This window comes from Chinchilla lanigera, unplaced genomic scaffold (genome assembly GCF_000276665.1).
Source record: "Chinchilla lanigera isolate Chin_1 unplaced genomic scaffold, ChiLan1.0 scaffold00014, whole genome shotgun sequence".
In the NCBI taxonomy this organism is placed as follows: domain Eukaryota; kingdom Metazoa; phylum Chordata; class Mammalia; order Rodentia; family Chinchillidae; genus Chinchilla; species Chinchilla lanigera.
This window is the reverse complement of record NW_004955415.1, coordinates 909,641-925,484: the sequence shown is the minus strand read 5'-3', so window position 1 is coordinate 925,484 and position 15,844 is coordinate 909,641. Positions and strand designations below refer to the sequence as shown.

Sequence of the window (15,844 nt, the reverse complement as noted above, 5' to 3'; positions counted from 1 at the left end):
CGTAATTTGTCCTGAAATAAACCCTTAGTATCTTGATTTTTTTTATTGACAAATAAATTAAGGTACTTAATTTTCTTTGTCAATATTTCCACATATTGGAATATTATTTAGAACCCACAGCTCTGCTAAATAAACTACTTCCCTTTGGCTTTAGATCAAGAGCAACCTCAAAAAAGGAATTCAGCTGTTGACTTTTGGAACTCATGGAAAGTTATAGTGAGGAGAAAGACAAGATTAGCCACTTGTATCTGAAAGTTTGTTTATAGCATCAAGAGAGAGGGATTATACAAGGTCTGGCTCTAGTATTTTCTTTTCTTCTGACTTAATTAATAGAAGATAAGCACCGACTCTCAGCCAGGTCTGGGTTTCCCTCAGTGCCTTTGACGTTATCTGGGATTTGCGGAGTTAATTACGTTCTACTAACCTTTGCTTCTCAGCCCCCAGACACTTAGCGGCTGACATCCAGGAATCAGATCTGCCGAATAAAAGCAGTCTTTCCATTCTTTTGTGAGTTCTATCTGATCTACAAGTACAATGACAGTATATCCAGAGTTCTAGAATATGGTTCTCATTTCAAATATTTTTGAGTATGAGTATAAAATTTATACAGCAGAACTCATGTTAAGTGGTTACTTTTTAGTTTTAAAAATATGATCATTGTAGATATATGATATATTAAAGCTTGGAAATAAAAATTGTATTTTTGAAATATAATTTACCGTTTTTGAGATGAGCTGTTGCTGTGTTGTCAGGATGACCTCCAACTATTGCCTCAAATGATTTCCCTGCCTTACTTTTCTGAGTAGCTGGGATCACCACTGTGCTACTTACCCCAGTTAAAGATTGTTTTTTTAAAAAGAGTTTTCATTTTAAAGCTGCAGATAAACTGGGTATGATGGTGCATGCCTGTAACTCTAGCACTCCGGAGGCTGAGGCAGGGGGTTTGGTATGAGCTGCAGGCCCAGTATGGGCAGGAGGTCTGCCTGGCTACATGGTGAGTTTAAGGAGACACTGGACTACATAGTGATACCTTGTCTTTTTCTGTTTTCCGAGCCTAGTCTTAAGAAAAATTTAAAATAAAATTCCAGTTAATCTTTTAAAAATAGTAAATAAAAATTATGTATGAACTAATGAAATATTATATATAAGTTCAAATGAATATTGTCAGGTTGTGGCATATATTATACAAATAAAAGCACATTGGGAATGAACTACTTTTTAATAGGGACTTATTAGTAACTTGGGATAAGAGTAGAAGGTGACACTTATGCAGAGTTAGGACCTGTTCACCCTGAAGAACTATTAAAATTATTTTTCTCATCGGCTGGGAGAAAGAGGTTGAAAGGGACAATTTATCAAATAAGTAAACATACTATTCAGCAACTTAAAGAGACTTTTATTTGAAGTCAGAACCCTATTATAGATAGCTCAGTGTGATAAAAAAATTTCCCTGTTATTCTCTTATAAATTTAGATTTTTTTCAGTAGTTTAGGTAATAAGGGATTCCATGGGACTAAGTTACTCAGTTTTGTACTATTAATCTGCCTTATAAGTACTTGCTCTGCCTTTGAAGGCTCAGTTCTTGTCTTCTTCCACTTCTGAAGCACATGTGCATCTCTCTATCTTTTACAACCTTTCGTTAGCCCCAGAAATTTATCTTTTTGAGATAGGCGGGAGCAAAGCCGGCTGGGGAAAATGGGCAGGACCTGTCAATCACAAAATCCCAGAGCAACACCAGGACCCGGATGTAGAACTTCTCTCTGGATCCCAGAGGTTGGAAGGCATACAAAAAGAGCGTCCACTTGTCTCAGACATGGCGTGTACTTTTATTCTTTGCTTTTGCCCTCTTTTTCTCTTTGTTCTGCCTAAGTTCACTCTGCAGAGCTTGTTTCTCCCATAACCATTTACCCTGAACTTTTCAAATAAACTTCTGGCATCAGTTTTGACTTGCCTTGTCCAATACTTTGAGGCAAGAAGGACCTGGAACACTTTTGACTGGGGAGCCGTTTCCACAGGAAGTACCTGATAACATCTGGAACACATGTGGAGCAGATACTCCAGTGGTGCTCCCAGATGGAGATGACGGTCTGGTGTGGCCAGACTCCCAGCCCTTCCTGGAAGATCGGGATGACACCTCAGCCCCAGATTCTGGCGTCAAGGAAACCATCTGCAGCAGAGCGGAAACAGTTTCAGGCTTGCAGGCTCCATCTATCCTGTCAGAATGAGTTCACACACTTCTCTGGGCTCAAACTGCCATACTAAGCAACTAAGGCACAGTGTTCCCCTCACAGCTCCTCATCCTGCTCTCCCCTCCCCTCACCCCTCCCCTTTCCTTCCTCTTCCTCTTTCACCTCTTGCTCCGCTCTCCCTTCCTCCTTCCCTCTCCTCCTCCTCTTTCCTTCTGTTGCTCTTCTTTCTTGTCCTTTCCATCTTCTTCTTCTTCTTGTCCTTCTTCCTCACAGTGCTGGAGGTGAGACCCCAGGCCTAACCTAGGCCAGCCACTGAGCTACAACCCTAGGTTGATGTTTCTTCTTTATTCCTTCTTAGTCATGTGTTCTTTGGCAAATATCAAATTGTGGCTTTATTCCATTGACAAAGTTAAAGGCATAGTAGGGCAATCTGATCTAAACCAGTATATATTTTAAAACAAACACTCCTCCAGATTACCAAAATGAGCATATGGGTACATCTGTAATAAATATGTTATACTATATGTGTTTAACACTCCTACTGGCCAGAAATAAATTCTGTGCCTTCAAACAGATGCCTCCCAGTAGAGTCTGATTCTGTGCATTCTTTATAAATTTGGATTAATGAGCTCATGCCTTTCCCCAAAGTATCCACCTTTCCTCCAAATTTGTATATTTGACCAATGTAGCTAAAATCTCGAATCTCAATTTCCCATCAGAAACATTTAGTCACTTAAGAAAGTACAGAGAGGTTCCGAGGGAGTGCAGCAGAGACCCCCTTTTGCTTTTTCCACTTTGTCTATTAGAGGTTTCTAGCAGGGACAGCTGCACCAGTGCTGAGGGCTGGCTGACAACTGTTGGCAACCCCAAAGTCTCCAGTTCAGATGGTCACAAAGAAATGCCCATCTGCTGATGTTTAGCAAAGGAGTGCCCAAGCCTACTCTGCAAATATCCTGGAAGGAACCATCTTCCTCCTTGGCTCTCATCTGGAATATTTAAGAGCATTCCCAAACAGTACACACTCTGGTGATCATAGCAGTGTCCATGTTTAAGCAGGAAACTTTTGACATTGATCAAGCTTTAATTCCCTTGTGCCTTGTCTGACATTTAGCTAGTGCTTGGCCTTTCATCCAACGTCTCTGGAAGCCAAGAGACTTAAAAAAAATCCCTAAGCGATGGACAGAAGGAAGGGAACACCATTTCCTGATAACACTCTAATTCCAAAATTAGTTTTACAAACAAAAGAGGGAGAGGACTTTGACATCACTGAATTCCCACAGCTGGTGTAGCGAGAAAATACTGGACCCCAATCAAAAGTTTCAGAGTGGATCTTCTTTTTGTGAACTACAAAATAAATATATTTCCAGATCTATCCTAAAGGAAGTGCCGAGACATGCAGCAGGAAAATGAGAGAGAGAAAAAGTGGTATTTTGTATGTTTTTTCTTGATAAAATTATGAATGTCTCCCTTCACTTTTATGAGAGTTAGCTAAAGCAAATTATAGAGGCCAGCTAGAGGTACATTTCCTCTTCTTTCTGCAAAGCTCTCCCGTCTTCTGTTATCTGATAACATTCACTGTCCCTTGACCTCTGGCACACTGCCCGGGTGGGGTCTTGGTAATACTTCATTGGCTTGGCCACAGCAATTGATCCAAAGGGTAAGCATGTGATACAAGTAAAGGTCAATCAAATGCCTTTTCTGAGATTTATGTGTAGGCTGAGAAAGCAGTTCTGACCCCTGGAAGTGGGTATGAATTAAGGCTCTCTGGTTGTCAGGACAATAAACTAAGGCTGACAACCTTACAGGGGAAAAATAGGAATTTATAGGAAGGATGTAAGGTAGCTTTCAGTATCAAAGAAAAACAATGAAAGGAAAACTTCATAAGGTCAGCTTTTAGGGAAATGGGTACCAAAACATGATTTCCTCGGGGGCCCGGGGCTGGCCTCCAGGATGAATCCACTGTGGTCTTTTTCGGCCTTCCTTGGGTTAGCTCAGGATTCAGATTTCTGGAAACAAACAAGTGTGATGGGCTCTGCTAGTTACAGGCCTTCTCTTGGGCCAAGGGGGAGCAGACCTTGACTGCCAGTCCCACAAGACTGCAGGGGAAGGGTGGAGAGACACCAGATGGCCACTGAAGTCTGTGAGCCAGAGACCCTTTCCCACCCTGTGCCTGGGCTTGCCCAGATGGAGCCAAAAGACAAAGAGGAGCCAAGCGAGCCATTGGAAATGCCATAGCTCAGCCTCCTCTCCAGCCTCAGCAGCTAAGGAATTGCTGACTGTTTAAACTAGTTTCATTTTGGTTTCTGTCACTTCCAACCAACAAAGTTCTAATAAATGATTAGTTTTACTTCAGTGCTTTCGAGGCCTGAAGGTCTCCAAAATGTCCCCTGAAAACTAGAGATCCCCTTAAAAGTGTGCATCATGAATGTGTGAAGCCACAGTGTAGACAGTGAAAGAAGCAACATTTCCTGTGCAACAAAACCCTAAGCTTCAGGGACTCCTGAGGAGATGCTTAACCTCAAGAGAAATTCTGACATCAATGAGAGGGCTTTGGCTTGGGGTGCAGTAGATCTATTTCACAAAAAGATACCCCGTTGACAATGGAAGAGAAAACATGCTAGGAAATCTCTAAATAAGACCTATATATTAAAAAGAAAGAAAAGTTAATTCTGTGAAGCAAATGTTAAAACTCCTTAGGAACTCGTATTTAGAAAGTTCACCTTGAAGTTATCGAGCACCTGCTTTTTTGTTTTCCCTGCAGTTAATTGTTGCTGCTTCTCGGTCTACATGTAAATTATTCCACCAGGGAGCAGTGTCTATATCTGAGGACTCAGTAGTAGTGCTTTAAAAGGATTTTCTGCTAATGGTGGGATAATGATTCCTGCGGGAAAAGACATCCTCTCCTTTTGTTACCTTAAAGTCTTGTCATTTTCTGTCACAGTAATGGCACCCTTGGTACTCATTGGGGATGGATGCTCCGCTGCCTGTTTGTGCTCGTGACTAAACATCAGCCTCAGTGCTGTGTGATCTGATGACCTGAGTAGTGAACAGCACTTCTGACAAAGTTCCCGCAGTGGAAGCAGTGAGATTCCAGGGCTGGCCTTGTAACTTTCTCAGGAAGCACTAAGGAGACAGGTGAAATAAATACCTGCGTTTGGCGTGAAAGAAGGTTACATGTGAGATCACTGGTCAAGTCATTGTGTATTTTAAAGAGATGAAGTAGAAAGGATAGGGTGGCATTGTTCAAAAACAATCTACTGACAAACGGACATGGCCTCGCTCCAATTTTAGTATATGTGCTGCTGAAGCAAGCAGAAGCTTCACCTCAATAAGAATGAACATGACCTCTGTCTAAATGTTTGGAATTCTGGTAAGTCAGAATTTTCTTTAGGTCTAATGTACTTTCTTTAAAATACACATACTTGTGGTAGGGTTGTTAGTCATTAGAATTGTGATATAATTCACATTATAGAATTTACTATGTTAATCATTTTTTGTACTGGGATATAAATCATTTTAAAGTGGTTTGTATTAACAATGCTGTAGAGCCATGCCATGTCTTATCACAGGACATTTTCATCACATACCCCCAATCCCTGTCTCCTTGCATCAGGAACTTTGGCGTGAAGTTTGCATGAACATAGGTAAAAATACTACAAGGGCTGGAAGGTTTGGGCTGAGCACCTGGGGTGGGCATTATGATTAAAAAAAACCAAACTTTTAAAATATTGTTTAAAGTTATTTGTGCATGTTGGTAAAGAGGGATCTCCTGACTTTCTGAAGAAAGGAAGCAATAGCCTGATCCCTAAAGTTAATGGGAAAGATATCCATTGTTTAAAAACAGATTTGTGTCACTGAAAAAGATCAAGGACATATTTATCTTACTACCGGTTCTCTCCTCAAACATGGCTGGTTCTCTTTTAACACTGAGCCTTAGATATGCCTGCCATGGGATGTACCAGTACTCTGGGGAATGTCTTTGTAAATAGAATAAAACCAAAAGATGACAGGACTTTCATTGGGTCAATGGGAACTGGAAAATCAGGGCTAGATATCTTACTAAGTAGCTGTGCATATTAAGGAAGAAAGAAAAGATGTATTCCCATAAGTATATTAGCTTGAAATGGATGCTGTGATCAGAGATAAGAGCTTGCACCACATCAGGTGACTGCTCTTGCACTAACAACAGGAGAGAATAAGGTCTTTTGCAAAGTAACTTGGTTCACCTAATGCAAACGAAGCAATAATTTCTTTAACATTCAACCCTGTATGCTGAGATTTACCAAACTTCTAGAAGTATCATAGGTATTTTCACTGAATTCTGCCAGTAAATAGTACTGTAAGCACTTCAGGTGCAGGCAGTGGAAATGACAGAAGGGATCTATTTTGGGTTGTGATTATTTGCATAAGTAAAATCAACAAACAACACTCAGGCTGCAAGTTTCCTGGTTGCCAGTTTATAATAAATATGTTTTTTTTTTTTTCAGCTGAACTTTCCATGGACATAAATCTTTTATTTCCTTGGAAGTAATTTAAGTACATTGCTAATAAAACAGTTTACTGTGTTTATATAAAAAACAAAAAAATAAGTTTGGTAGCTTTTCAATTTGAACATGAATATGCTTAGATATTCCTAACATTCTGAAATACCTCTGACTGGAATACCATCCTATAGACTGCTTAGCAAATGAACCAAACAAGGAAAATTGTACATTTGGGTAAAAGGTATTTTAATTTATTTGGAAATATTTCATAAATTTGCTCATTAGAATTTTAAGCATCACCTTGTTGCTATAACAAAAAAGTAGCTTCATGTTAATAAACGTAACATGACATATCACTTAAATCAACATCTTTCCCTTCTTGCAATTTGAATTATTGTGATAAGGCAGGACTTTAACCTGAATAGTTGACCATGATTTCACTTGTAGAGGCTTGAAGGGAACTCTTTTTCCAAATCAGTCCACTCTTCATCTACTAGATGAAATTATACCACTAGAGATTTTATTTATTGGGTTATGAGGATCTTTTGTTAATTGACAAAACATATACCAGTGGAATGAGTGACTCATTAAGCATTACCTTATATTTTTAACTTGACCACTAGCTGGAAATACATCAGAGACATTAGTTATGTCTTTCTTCTTTCCAGTAATGGGACATCACTTTCTTTAAGGAAGTGGTTTTCTCCCAATCTACCTTTGCGCTTCCGGTGGGAGCTGCCTATCAGAATATGCTTTCTGCCCACCCTTACTCCCCTCTAGTTTGCCACCCAGCGGTGGATACGTGACCAAAGCTTGTCCAGTCATAGTTCCCCATCCTCGTTCACAAGGTTTGTTTCATATCCAGGGATGAGAACCAAACCCACACTGGACAACGTTCTCTCCGATACTTTTGTAACTAGAACTCCTGAAAAAACCTGCTGTATTTCTTCTCTAGAGAAGAGGTGTTAAGAATTGTTGCCCAAAGCTGCATATCATGGTGTTTCCAGTCTCTTCTGATATCTAGCTTAATAGGGGGGAGTCTCAATGCAAACAGTAGTACAGTATGCTGGTGGTGCCTGAGAACCCAAATCCACCGGACTCTAAGGCTAACAGCATGTCCTTTCATGATTTGTTTACATGTGTCCATTATCCTTTCTCCTTAAACTAGGTCTGAGAACCACAAACAAAGGACACAAGATAACTAGAGGAAGGGTGGTGTTTTAGGTCCAGAAATACGTGTGTGGGTGGGTCAGCCCTAATTGTTCTGTGGTTATATAAGGACCATTGTGTGTTAAAGTTATTTGATATCTTTTCAGACTTTATTTTGAAGTGAACTGAGAGTTAGGGCAAAGGGACCCACATCTCTAAAAACATCAACTAATATTACTCTGGGACCAGAATGACCTCCACAGCCTCCAAAACTACTGCATTCAGGTTGAGGCTGCATGGGGCTGGCAGAAGGCTAAGAATGTGCAAGTTCTCAAATATTTGATTTGAGACATTGAGCATAGTTGATTCAGTAACTCAGTTTCTCCTTGTGTGAGAGAAGCAATGTACATGTCTAAAAGTGGGTCACTATTTTGACCCATAACAGACCTTAGAATGATTTTATATTTAAATTTCACTTTTTCTGTGCATAAGTACATCCAACCTTCCCCCTCTTACGTAGTTTTTTTAAACAAAATTATAGAGAAAAAAGGGCAAAGAAAGAAAGATGGAATTCATTATATTGTGCCTCTCCTAATCTATTAATGTTCTGGGACCTCAGTAATTAAATTTTGACCTGTTCAAATATCTGAGACCCAGTTGTTATTGGATGGTAAGTGATACTGTTTTTGTCAGAAATGAAAGTAATTATAATTAGATACCTTGCAATAATATTTTTGTGAACAGGTTTAACACTGCGGAGAACTTGTAAGCTTCTGTCAAGTGAGTTGGAGAACTTTCTCCGGTGTTCTAGGATCATTGTCAGCTTCTTCTTATGCAATCAATTGAAATCTGGCTGTGAGACCTTAAAGGCCTTTAAAAGGCTAATAATTTCTTAATAATGTCTAACGGATTTCCTTTGCTTAGCTTTCGTGGTGTTAAAACAAATTTGTAAACTGTTTTAATGTTATTTTGGTGAAAGAAACAAAACTGACCTTTAGCATATGCTTCAAGGTAACACTTACGTGCCATGTGAGCCCTGGAAAAACTCTATTCAAAACTGAAAATGAAAATCAAATTCCTAATAAAAACTTTACCATTTAGTCCCTGTGCTGGGAACGTCCCTCTTTCGAGCCCCGCATCGCCTACTTCTTCCTCCTCCATTTGTTTCCAAGTGGCTCCTCTTTTTCCAGAACTACATATGAGTAATAAAGGAAGCCAGAGTAGGAACAATGGCATGTTCCTGGCTTTGCAAGAGTGGCGCACATCAAAGGAAAACATTTATCCTGGGGAGCCACAGCTTTGCAGGAGGTCACCGGACAGAAATAAGGTTGCTATTGCCGCTACACGGCAGAGAGAAAGTCCTTGTCTGTTGAAGCTGGAGAAAGCAGCTGACGCAGGGCAAGTTGCTGCTCTGGCTGCAGACTAGCTAGACTACGTTATGTATGTGCTTTTGTCGACTCAGGCAAACTAATGCATGTCTCTAAGCCTCTGCTTATTCTTATAGATTCTACAAATGCACTTACCTTAGGTCGTTTTGAGAACTAAGCATACATGAAATGCTTAGCAAAATGCCTGGCACATAGTATTAAATGTTAACTTGTATTATGGCAATGATTCCCCCCCAAAGTGTATTCAGAACCTCTTAGTAAAAGAAGTATTTTTTTAAAAACTCAAAACCAACGTAGATATTAAATTTTTCTGAACCTGCCCTGCTTGGTTTCTGCTTCACTCATCTCTTGGCAAGGATCTCATCTCTTCTTTGTGCCTGCTAACTTATCAGCTTGCATTTTTTTTTTAAGAGACATGAAAAGGATTTATTAGAGGTAGATATAGGACCCACTCCAGAGCAGAGTATGGAGCGCCCCAGCTTGCACTTTTGAAGAAGCCTTTGGCACTGCTCAAGAGCCCCGTCCCCCAAAGTGTCAGGCCTTCCTTCTTAGGCTCTATCCTTCCCTCCTTGTCACCCAGCTGGTCCAGTGACACTTCCCTAATCTATTTCAGTCCAGCCCTTCATCTTTAGAGACTTCTGAATGCACTTATTCATTCTCGGCCCCCTAAGGTGAAAGGGAATCCAGGCTGTGGCTGGTAGTTCACATGCTGTCTCCATTCATCTCTAACGGGGGTCAGGCCAGGCCAGCAGGCTCTGGCCTCACATTTTGCTTTGCTGCCAGCGGAACTGCGCGATTTACCCAGGGTGAGGGGCCAGCCCGGCCGTCACGTGGGAACACTGACCTCTAGGGGCTGGCTCTCTCTCACAGAGTGTCTTTATCTTCTCATTGAGCTCCAGCACTGCGATGGCAGCCTCTTGCTTTGTTGTTGCCAAATCAATTTGTAGCTTTTTCACTTTTTTTTGGTGCTTTAATTTCTTAAAAAACAAAACAAAACAAAAAAACAGAGTTTCCATTACTAGAGACAGAAGCATCAAAGGAAGAAAAAGAAGTAATGATGGCTGAACAAACATTGCCTTTGGAGCCGCGCTTAGAGGAACTATCCCCTTTGTCTAGAGGGAGTCGTTGGGAGTCAGTGACAGCATGTGTGTCCTCAGGACGTTTGAAAACCCAGCAATAAAAACCCACTTTCTACATTGTAAGACCTTCCAGTCTCTGGAAAGGTTTTTAATCTGAATCTGAACCTTGTGGGTTGGCCATTTATAGTAAAGGCAATTAGAGAGAAACTCTAGTGGTCAGTTGGCATGTATCAGTGAGGTGCTAATGCCTAAAAGTGTTAGATTTGTGGTTTTTTTCCTAGTCTATAGGTAGACTTATGTGAAATAAAGCCTTAATTCTGAGTTAGCCCCCACATTTGAATATTACTTGCAGTCAAACTCTAAAGTGTATGATGTTGCCATGAAGTGATGCTGTTTATGCATATTTATTACCGTAGCTATATAAGGATGGTGTTCTTGGATAAGCCTGGTTCTTAATGAGTAGAGGACAGGAAAACCTTGCTATAAAAATAGTCTCATTTTAAAATCTAAACATTTGGGAGAACTGCATTAGGCAGTTGTTACATAATGGAAGGATTCACCTTGAGACTTTATAGAAAGCTCCTTTCATGGATTTCAAAGGGGATTTGATTTGTCGAAATTGGATTCATCTGTGATGCTGGAGAAGCTGTCTGTTGTGACAAGTGCTGCATTTGTACTTTTGTGTTGCTTTTGGGTCGCTGCCTTCCCACCGGAGAGCTCACCTTGCCAAGTCTTTGTGGGCTTGTAATTATGAAGCCCAGAAAATGAATGATTAAAATTGCTTGCCAGATATAACTCTTGTGATAGGGAAAGAAATGGGCTTTGCTCTCTAGGGAGGTGCTTATTCTTCTGTGGCCTCTGTCTACTCTGGTGCCAGAGAATCACTCTCTTCTTTGAGAGCAAAGCCAATAAATTCAGTTTATCAAAGATGACATTAGATAGCCACAGACCTCCCACTTTATAGACAGGTTGTTGGGTTAGGGGTGTAGCTCCATGGCAGAACATTTGCTTAGTCTGTGTGAGGCCCTGGGTTCTATCCCCAGCAGGTGGGCACAGGGAAGAGAAAGATTGTCTTCTTGATCTAACACAGGATGGTGAACATGGCTACAAGGGAACGTGTTACTCAAGAGTGGCCAGTTGAGCAACGTTCCAGGGGTTGGAGGGCTCATCCCGCACAGTCCAGGTGAGAAGTGCCCTGAGCACCGCCCAGGTGCCTGTTGTTTACAGCAGTTCTCCTACAGTGGTGTTGGAGTTCCCTAGGCATCAGACACTCTCTGGGCCGGCTTTTGAAACATCAAGATTGGTAAGATCTCTGCCTCCAGACCTAAAACCTTCAAATTTCCTTCATTCAACTCTCCTCTCACTAAAAACCTTCATAATTGGGGCAGCCATGTAAATTAGATCAAGTAGAAACTGAACGATCAGGAAATGTGTCTGAGCATTTGATAGCTGTGTTTCTCATGGTGAATTATTAAATTCTCATGCTAATCCAAACCTTCCTCTTTTGTGAGATGGCTTGAGTCAGCTTGTTCCTGAGGACCTTGTGCCTCCCAGGCCACTAGCTCTGGTGGTCACCAGTGATCTTTTCTTTTTTTTCTTTTCTTTTCTTTCCTTTCTTTCTTTCCTGTCTTTTCTTTCTTTTCTTTCTTTTTCTTTCTTCTTTCTTTCTTTCTTTCTTTCTTTCTTTCTTTCTTTCTTTCTTTCTTTCTTCTTCTTTCTTTTTTTTCTCTTTTTTTGAGACAGACTCTCACTGTGTAGTCCAGGATGGCCTCAATATATGGCAATCCTCCTTCTTCATTCTCCCCAGGGAATACAGGTGAGCACCACCACACCTATCGTCTGATGTTATTTTAATACTGTTCCACATTCAAAGTTTTACACTTCTCTTTTACTACTTAGAATTTTGAGGATAGAAAATGGGAGGAAGCATACAGAAAGAAAAATTGAGACAGTGAAGGAAACGAAGGAAAGTATTGTAAGAGGCATTCAGAAGCGGCTGTGAACTCACAAAATTTGTAAACAGAAAAACCCCAAAACCAAACCACTGGTAATGATAAGCAAGTTGAAGTGCTGAAGGTTGGGCACGTTGATGAAAGCAAGTTACTCAAAAGTGCATTACAAAGTAGGCCGAGGCTGGGGCTGTAGCTCTGTGGCACAGCGCCTACCTGGCAAGCACAAGCCCTGAGTTCAATTCCTAGTACCAATAAACAGGAAAAAGTAGGCAAGACTGATACACAACTAGAGAAAGGAATAGATATGGGACACAATGAAGGTAGCAAAATGTTAATCATAGAATTAGTTGTTTGCCTATATGGTGCTCACTGTAAAATTACTGCACCTTTCTGCATGCCTGAAAGTTTTTACATTAAGGTATGAGGGGGAGAAAGAATTGAAGCTTTACTTTCCTTACAATGCCCTCCTTCATTATGTCATAATAGTGATGTTCATATTCTTGAATCTAGTCACAGCTGTGCAGATGGTGAGAATTGTCGGGCTATCATTATGTGCTTTTGTGGTCTCTACAGTTTTCTTAGTCTACTTTTCTATTTTGACAGGACAACTTGACAGAATATAGGACTCTACATTACAAACACAGCTACTCTTAATGTCAGTTAAGAAGAGTCAACTTGTGTGTGTGTGTGTGTGTGTGTGTGTGTGTGTGTGTGTGTTGGAGCCAGAGATTGAACCTAGAGCAAAGCATGCATTCTGAACTAACATAATCTCTCAATGTTTCCTTTAAGAAGTTTTAACCTTTAAAAAAATATAATTTCCAGACTACCCTTTTGTCTTTCTTTATTACTAATTACGTGTTCTGTCTCTATTTATTGTTCTAACGTTTGTATTTTTTCCCTATGATCTATAGGGAAACAGGATATTTATTTGGTTTGCAGAAGACAGTACACAGGGCAGTCATGCTAATTGTCTTCAGTTATACAAGGCCTGTTCAGAAGATGAGGAAGTTGAGTCAAAAGGTATTGTTCTGCTGGTACCACAAGAACAATAGGTAGAAATCTTGAGGAGGCAGGCTTTGGCACTCCGTGAGAAAGCATCCTCCAGCAGTCAGAGGTTCATTCATATCAAGATAGGATGGGTCCTGGCAAAGACCTCTTGCTCTGGCAATGATTGAGCAGAGACTGGGCAAGTGCTGCAGGCAGAACCACTGTCACCTATGGGACCTAGGTCAAGAGGTGTTTGGAAGTTTGGCTCCACCTCAGCTCTTTCCGCCTGGCTTGACCCCCACACCCCATGCTTAGCCCTTATGCCTCTAGAGTTGGGACGCCTGTCAGGGACACCTCAAAGATAGTTCTAGTGTTCATAAGAAATCAGACAGAAAGCTTGTGTGTCCCTTAGAACTTTATTTAGCTATAGGCAAAGGGAAGTATACTGTTAAATTTAAGTTAAAAATTGAATGAAAGACCTTAATTGGTTGTCCGAGGTTTCTATTGGGACCTTATAGTTCTTCAAATACTTTAAAAAATAGTTTAATATTGTCATCTTTTTTTTTTTGACAGAACTGCTGTATGCTATTAATTCAGAGCTTTGACCAAGTCCTTTGGGCAGTTTGAAAAATTCAATTTGCCAACATGTTTTTTATTAGTCATAGACATCAAATGATTTAAACTATGATAATATTTTCCTTTGCTTTTTTGGCATTCATTTGCCAGGCAACCTGAGTGTTGTACTTGAATCTAATGGAGTCTGTTATGGTCTCCTTGGTAACTAGAGAGTCTTCTCAGAAATTGCCCAATGGATAGGGAGGTTTTATCGCTTGGAGGTAAATTCCTATTAACTTGCTTTCCTCCTACTTTTTCTACATGGTGGAAAGAGAGAGGAAATCATGTATTTGTGCAATGTTTTGAAAAGGAAATATTTATCCGTATCATATTGCTGAATGGCTTGCATTATATCAAGTCAATGAGAATTAGAAATAACCAGGGGACTATTATTAGAAGAGTTTCAAAGACAGCTGCCAGCTCCATTTAAAGTTTTGGGATATTTCCATGTACTCTGAATCACGGCCTCTGTTTATGAGGCTGAGCTTTGTCACTTACTGACCATGAGAACTTGGGCCAGACACATGATATCTCCAAGCCTAGGATCCCAATTCATAGGGTTGTTGCAGGGATCCAGTGATATTCTATCTGACCGGCAGTACCTAGCACTGCCATTGAGATATAGTGATGCCTTTCTGTGTTTCATCATTATTACTTGAAAAACACAAGTGAAAGCTTTAACCCCTCAGTAAAATGCTAAAGTATCTTTTCTAGAGATGTCTTTATCACACTTTACAGAAAATAAAATTCATACTTATTTAAAAGCAGTATGGTTGTCTTTTTCTCCTTCCTCTTTTGTTTTTAAAGATACATTTTCTGCATGATTGGAATGATCTCTTCCTCACTGTATGGGTAGATAAAACTATGTCCTGAAAACAGATACGCAAATAGCCTTGATCCAATCTCCTGCCAAAGCTGGCTGATGGCCAGGTGGCCTCCTGCATGGACTGATGCGAGGAGAAAGAACAGTGAGGCCTGAGCTTCCCCACAGTAGCTCTCTCTCGTGCCTGCCAGAGCACAGCTTTGCCTTACTTTGTCTGAAACCTACCCTGCCCATCCCATCCCATCCCCTCTACCTTAGAGCAGTAACAGACAGTGCTGGCTTTGGCAGCACAAACGCTAGAGCTATAATAAAAATCTACAGCAAAGTTAAAGTTTTGTCTCCGGGGATCACTGATAGGCTAATAGGGCACTGGTGGCTCACTGCCAGGGTATAGCAGAAAGCTTGGTTTGAATACAGAAGCTGTAGACATGTTCCTCCTTCCATTTCTCTTCTAATAACTATCATTAATAATAAAACTAATGAAAGTATAGTAGCATTTGAATGCAACTTATCTTCAAGATCAGTTTCATAGCTCTCACTTTGTGTATTTATAGCAACCTCAGGAGAATATCTCAGTGCCCGGGGTTGTGCCATGTGTGTTCCTTCTCAGTCCATTAGGCCTTTGACTTCGGGATTCTTTCATTCTGTATTGCACACCTGGCTTCAGAGTCATTAACCCACACTTCACCAATGAAACCAATTTGTCATTCTAGTTATACCTTTCTGTGTAGACAAGAAAGCAGAGCTACCAGCATGTCCAAGTGGACCTAATCCTCGTCATAGAGTGAGTGAGTAGTTAAGTGGACTTGAAGCAAGTTCTTTGCTGATTTTTTCTTTTTAATGGCAGCATGACACTACGCTAGTCAATTGCACTGCATATTAGTTTTTTAAGTGACTTCCAGCTAACCTAGAACAGCGACATAACAGTCATGGTTACAAAGGAGAAACTTTGTGGTATAACGGTGAGACATTTATAGCTTGAGTTACTATCTCCAAACCCAGGAAATACTGAAAAGATTTGTTAACCCAGCTAGTAGTAATCTGGGCCAGGTGTTCATGTCCCTTCTTTTTTATCATCAGAGGATCCTGAATCGATTTTGGAAATTGTCACAGATGTCAATAAGATAGAGTTCTCTAATAGAATTATTGCCCAAATGGAGTCTTTCCCAAGGAAAGTA

At 40.4% G+C, this 15,844-nt stretch overlaps 1 protein-coding gene across 7 annotated transcripts in view; it reads right to left on the bottom strand.

Moving 5' to 3' along the window:
* Nucleotides 1-15,844, bottom strand: part of LOC102004923 (spindle pole body component 110-like) — a 192,153-nt gene that overhangs the window by 54,618 nt on the left and 121,691 nt on the right. For 6 of the 7 annotated variants that reach the window (XM_005380548.1, XM_013512193.1, XM_005380549.1 and 3 more), the window contains one exon: nucleotides 10,055-10,187. In XM_005380548.1, the coding sequence (XP_005380605.1) occupies nucleotides 10,055-10,187 (133 nt within the window). Of the gene's footprint in view, nucleotides 1-2,022; nucleotides 2,168-10,054; nucleotides 10,188-15,844 lie in introns of all 7 variants that reach the window. The other variant, XR_260257.1, reaches the window with a different exon arrangement.